The following is a 6,472-nucleotide window of genomic DNA, read 5'->3' on the forward strand; positions in this document are numbered from 1 at the left end:
TTGAAATTCGAATTTGAAAAAATATTTATTGAAAATCTATCATTACAGAGTTTCTTCCTTCCTGCTTTTCACATACACCTCCCTCCTTATTCTCTTTCAAATTCTTGGTCTCCTTTTTTCATTGCTTGTACACACTCACACACCCACAAATTAAGAGAGATGCTGTGCTCCTAATTAATTAGGAATAACTAATTGCAGAAGGATAATTTTATACGAAGTCAGGGAATATAACAAAGAAATTGAGGTTACTCCAGCGCTCAAAACTGTACAGTTGTCTCCATGATTTTAGCCTTAGAAATCTAGCGTTATTATTAAGCAACCTAAGGAAATGCTCAAGTTGGTGGGCTTCACGTTATGGAATGTATGACCTTTGACAATTATTCTGGGATCTCTAAAACTGAAAATGATGTTTTTCTGCAGTGAATTTATACAAAAAGGAGTTGCATGGTTAAAAACAAGTATCACTGTCCGTGTAAAATCTATTATTCAGGAAACTCCAACATGTCAGTAAGAATATATCCTCCATATCTCTATTCATTTTCATATACATACGCCTCTTTCCCCATAGGTAGAGGATTGCTATAGCAGAAATGCTGCAATATCAATCAAAGTATATAAAATGATATTAAAAGCTGATAGCCAGTAATCTGAAAAATACCTATTCATATATTGTTTTTTCTGGAAATGTAAAGAACAAAATTACAGAGATCAGTCTTCAGATTACTTAAAATCATGCAGAACAAGGAGAGCCATACTAGAGATTAATATTTAATTGGTACTTTTTATGGATGGTGTTGGTGAAGCAGATGGTGATGGCATTCTTGACTCAGGTAGACTCTGGGAAGGTACTGGACTAGGTTTTTGGCTTGGAACTTTCTTTGTTTTTACAGGTGTAGGCTGAACCTGGCGCTTTTGTTTACTTCCTTTTGTATTACAAAGTAGCCAAAGAATCCAACTTAAATAGCAAGCCAAAATAATGAGCTGTAATAGAAGCAGATAGAAGAAATGCTTCTTTTTCGTTCCTTTAGGAGGTGAGCCACTGTCCACGCTACCTCCATGTCCTCTAATCCTACAGTTAGGAGGATCCCAGCGGAAGTTGCAGTGGCAGTGATGTTTATTGTTGCAGATGCCCCTGTAATTACAGAACGCAGGTGAACAGTTGCTGTCTAATGCAGATATATGTACACAATGCCTATGGATACAGATATGATTTTGCTCACACTCTGTTCCATCTTTCACATGACCTATATCCGTTAGGCTTGTCCCTGTGTGGTAATCAGTGCCCCAGCAAGATACATTTTTGACAACAGCAAAGTGAACAGTACTGTGATCTGTCATATTGGGAATTTCTACCACATTATCACATTGAATTCTTCCACAAAGAGAATCATTGTTTTTACATTTTATGTAGGTAGATCCCTGAAGACCACAATGGCCAAAACGATCACCTTTAGTGTTTATTTCTCTGTAGCAATGTACACTTGCAGTCTTTGCATTCTGGCCAAAAATCTGCTTACAATGCTCATTGCGGTCATTACATTGCTTTTCATAGCAATAGGCTGAGACCCCACAGGGAATTCCATCTTCTACATAAACATCATCTGGACATTTATGGGACGTTCCATTGCACCACTCTGGAAGGTCACACAAGTTATCACTTTTTCTACACAGAGTCCCTGATGGTAAAACCTGACAGTTTTTGCAGCAAAGTCCAAAGGCACAGGAAGACCCAGTACTCAGAGTGCAGTTTGACATGCAGCAAAGGTCATTTGTACAATTCCTTAATGATCCACAGTCACATTGTTCTTTGTCTTCAACAACACCATTTCCACAGCGTGTTGTGTCAAAGATATCCTTCGTGTACATGTTTTCCATCAAACAGCTTGTGTTCTTTATAGTGTAAGACCAAAAGTAATCATAACTACAATTGCTGAATTTGGGTATCGGTGGGCTGTCCATGTGCATTATACATTTTCTGTAACTACACTTACATGTATCTTCATCATGTTTCATGCCCAAATTATGACCTAAGTGATGAGCTACTCCAATGGCACGAAGGCTCAAAGTTCTGTCTATGAAAGTAACAACTGCACAACTACTTCTTGGATCACAAATTCCCCCAGTGGAACCTATGCCGCTTAATCCTCTCAAGTGCCTATATATGAAAAGATGTGAGGCATCATGTTTTAATCGATGAAGAAAGTTTGAGGCTTTCCACTGGCAATATAGTCTTAAAGATTTTCTTACATCATCTATCACAATAAGGTTTTTCTTATTCCAAACCTCTAAACCAACCAATAATATTTTAATACCAATTACCTCATAAATGGTATCCACTATACTTATCACAGAATATAGATCTGACTGCATTATTGTGTAATTTCCATAGTGGTCATATAGAGTCTTATCCACCACTACTACGAATTCAACAATTCTAGTATGGGTCCACCAGCCTTCAAAACTACTTTGCTTGAGAGTGAGATTGCCACTTTTTTGTAACTCTACTTGGCATGTTATGTTATCGTGCATAAGGCTGGAACTCCTTGATTCTGTTTTATTACTGTCCATTTTATAGACCAGATGTTCAAATTTGGTAGAAAACTTCTTGGGCATAATTTCATAAACAATGTTATTTATTTCTAATAGTCCATGAAAGCCTCCAAAACAGGCACTGAGGGAAACTAATGATTCTGAGTCACCCTCCACATAACCTTGGTAGTAGCAGTCATCCTGTACAAAAGGGTAATCTTCAAGCAGAGAGTCCTGTTCAGAGTAGGTGAACACTGGAAGGTGCCTGGTTAGAAAAAGATTCTTGATCTTCATGTGGATGATGTATCTCTGACCTCCAAGTTTAAATCTATAGGAGATCCAGTTTGGAAGGTTCATTCCTCTGGTTTTCTCAGTTACCTTCATGGGAATCACCACTTCTATGGAACTGTGGTAGTGCAGATGCCCAGCCTGAGTGAGTCCAGGAAAACACAGGAAAATCCAAAGCAGTTGTGTCAGGAACAAGATTCTCAAGCATAATAATGCTTCAATCATACTCATTATGTATGTGCTCCTATAAAAATGTTGATTCAAAGAAGAATTAAGAACTGATACTCATAGTGACTGAGTCCTTCTAGACTGGCCAGTGTGCAGTGTGAATATTTAGGCATCTGTCCTCAGGGAGGGTCAAACCGTTAGGTCTGTATTCCTGTAAATAAAATAAAATAAAACCCAACATGGATGAGAGTTTTTATGAAAGCGGAGTTGAAAGAAAGAAAGAAAGAAAGAAAGAAAGAAAATGAAAAGAAAAGAAAAGAAAAGAAAAGAAAAGAAAAGAAAAGAAAAGAACACTGAGGTATGCTCAAGGTATGACCAAAGATATTGCTTGAGTGGTAGGGTCAATAATCTCAGCACATTAAAGAGAAGAAAGGGGAATGGTAAGTCAAAGACAGCTTAAGATATTTAGAAAGACACTGTATCTAAAGACCAAAGGTTGGGAATATAGATTAGTGCTAGAATACTTGCCTAGCATTTTCAAGATCCTGGTTTCAATTCTTAGCATCACAAATGAAAATCAAAAGAAAAAGGGGCAGGAAGGCAGGCAGTATGGAAGGAAGGAAAGAGAGAATAAAGTAATTGGCATTTTTAAATTAAATATGGAGAGTAGGGGCCTGGAGATATGATTGATTGGTATTAAGAGCACTAATGGCTCATCTAGAGAACTCTGTTCACTGCTGTTTCCAACAGTCACACATAAGCTCACAAATATCATTAACTCATCTTCTACAGGATCTGATGCCCTCTACCAGTCTCTATGAGCTGTTTACACATGTGGTACAGTTACACTTTTATAGTCATATGCACATAAACATGAATAAATAAAATAAATAAACCTTAAAAATAAGTAGCAACAAGAGGCAGAAGGCACACAAAAATAAAAATTGTCTATAAATTAAGTTAATACGTGTGAAACACAAGAAAAATGAATTAGTTTATGATTATCTAAGAATATAAACTTTTTTTGATAATTCCAATCTCATTTATCTACCTGGAGTATTGGCTTTCTTTTTAACTTAAATAATCAAATACTTCATAAAACAATATGAGAGATATTTTTAAAAACAAATTATGTCATTGTAAAATGTATTTAATATTACCTGTAAAAATCTTCCATATGGGTGCTGGAAGTAGAATCTCTGATCTGGATCCCAATCCATTCAGACCACACCCCAGTTACAGCTCCACTCCCCAGGTATTCTGACATATCCATGATCACAGATGAGACCTCAGACCCTGTGCTAATACCTAGTGGAACCTGCAGCCCTGGACCCTAGGACACAGATACCCTACCCAGCCAGAGACCCATGCTCCATCTGGTTTGGACCTGTGCTGGGAGCAAAGCCTCTGCTCTGGACACCAACATATTCAGCCCAAATCCCACTTGCAGCTCCACTCCCCAGGGGTTCTGACACATCCAGGATCACAGGATAATAGGATCACAGGTTCACAGGAGGGAAAGGCTCCACTCAGAAACAGAGAGGCCAGTTAACCCCAGAGCTAATCAGATGGTGAGAGGCAAGTGCAAGAACATAAGCAACAAAAACCAATACTACTTTACAACATCAGAATCCAGTTCTCCTACCATAGAAAGCCTGGGTACCCCAACACAACTATAAAGCAATATTCAGATCTAAATTTTCATATCATGAAGATGATAGAGAACTTTAAGAAGGACATAAGTAACTCCCTTAAAGAAATACAGGACAACACGGGTAAACAAATAGAAGCTCATAAAGAGGAAATTCATAAATTTCTTAAAGAAATACAGGAAAACACAATCAAACAGGTGAACAAATTGAATAAAACCATACAGGGTATTAAAATGGAAATAGAAACATTTAAGAAAACACAAGGGAAGAAAATCCCTGAGATGAAAACCTAGGAAAGAGATCAGGAGCCAAAGATATAAGTATCACCAACAGAATTCAAGAGATAGAAGAGAGAGTCTCAGGTGAAGAAGATACCATAAAAGATGCTGACAAAACAGTCAAAGAAAATACAAAATGCAATAAGTTCATAACTCAAACACTAAAGAAATCCAGGACAGAATGAAAAGACTGAAACTTAAATCAGTAGGTATAGAAGAGAGCGAATATTTTCAACTCAAAATGCCAATAAATATCTTCAACAAAATTATAGAAGAAAACTTCCCATACCTAAAGAAAGAGATGCCCATGAACATACAAGAAGCCTACAGAATACCAAACAGATGGAACAAGAAAAGCAATTCCTCCCAACACATAATAATTAAAACACCAAATGCAGAGAGCAAAGAGAGAATATTGAAAGCTGTAAGGGAGAAAGATCAAGTAATATAGAAAGGCAGACTTACCAGAATTACAACAGACTTCTCAAGAGACTCTAAAAGACAGAAGATTGTGGGCAGCAGTCATACAGACACTAAGAGAACAAAAATGCCAGCCCAAGCTTGTATACACTTCAAAACTCTCAATTACCATAGATGGAAAAACCAAGATATTCCAAGACAAAACCAAAGTCAAACATTATCTTTCTACTAATCCAGGCCTACAAAGGATTATACATGGAAAAACTCCAAAACAAGGAGGGAAACTACACCCAATAAAAAGCATGAAATTAATTTTTTCACAACAACAACAACAACAAAAAGATAGAAAGAAAAGAAAAGAAAAGAAAAGAAAAGAAAAGAAAAGAAAAGAAAAGAAAAGAAAAGAAACACAGAAGCACAATTCCACTACTAACAACAAAAATAACAGGAAGCACCAATCATTGGTCCCTAATATCTCTCAACATCAATGGACTCAATTATCCAACAAAAAGGCAGGCTAATAGACTGTAAATGTAAACAGGACCTAGCATTTTGCTGCACACAGGAAATACACCTCAGTGACAAAGACAGACAGTACCTCAAAGTAAAAGGCTGAAAAAAAATTCCAAGCAAATGGTTCCAAAAAACAAGCTGGAGTAGCCAGTCACTCTAATATCCAATAAAATAGACTTTCAACCAAAATAAAAAATATGGGGAAGGATACTACATACTCATCAAAGAAAAAAAAAATCCACCAACATAAACTCTCAATTCTAAACATCTGTACCTCCAAAGGCACCGCATTTGTAAAAGAAACATCACTGAAGCTCAAAGCACACTTTGCACGTCACAAAATAATAGAAAGAGATTTCAACACCAACTCTCACCAATGGACAGATCATGGAAACAGAAACTAAACAGAGACACAGTGAAACTAAAAGAAGTTATTAACCAAATGGATTTAACATATATCTACAGAACATTTCATCCTAAAACAAAAGAATATACCTTATTCTCAGCAACTTATGGAACCTGCCGAAAATTGAGCATATAATCAAACACAAAACAAATGTCAACAGATACAAGAACATTGAATTAATCCCATGTTTGCTATCAAAAAAAAAAAAAAAACAACAG

At 36.6% G+C, this 6,472-nt stretch overlaps 1 protein-coding gene across 1 annotated transcript; it reads right to left on the reverse strand.

The window, feature by feature from the left end:
• Positions 1–768: 768 nt before the first annotated feature.
• Adam29 (ADAM metallopeptidase domain 29) lies at positions 769–3,048 on the reverse strand. The gene has a single exon (XM_021219867.2). The coding sequence runs from the start codon at positions 3,046–3,048 to the stop codon at positions 769–771; it is 2,280 nt and encodes a 759-aa protein (XP_021075526.1).
• Between the last annotated feature and the right edge of the window lie 3,424 nt (positions 3,049–6,472).

Source organism: Mus pahari, chromosome 19, assembly GCF_900095145.1.
Source record: "Mus pahari chromosome 19, PAHARI_EIJ_v1.1, whole genome shotgun sequence".
NCBI classification, from domain to species: Eukaryota; Metazoa; Chordata; class Mammalia; order Rodentia; family Muridae; genus Mus; species Mus pahari.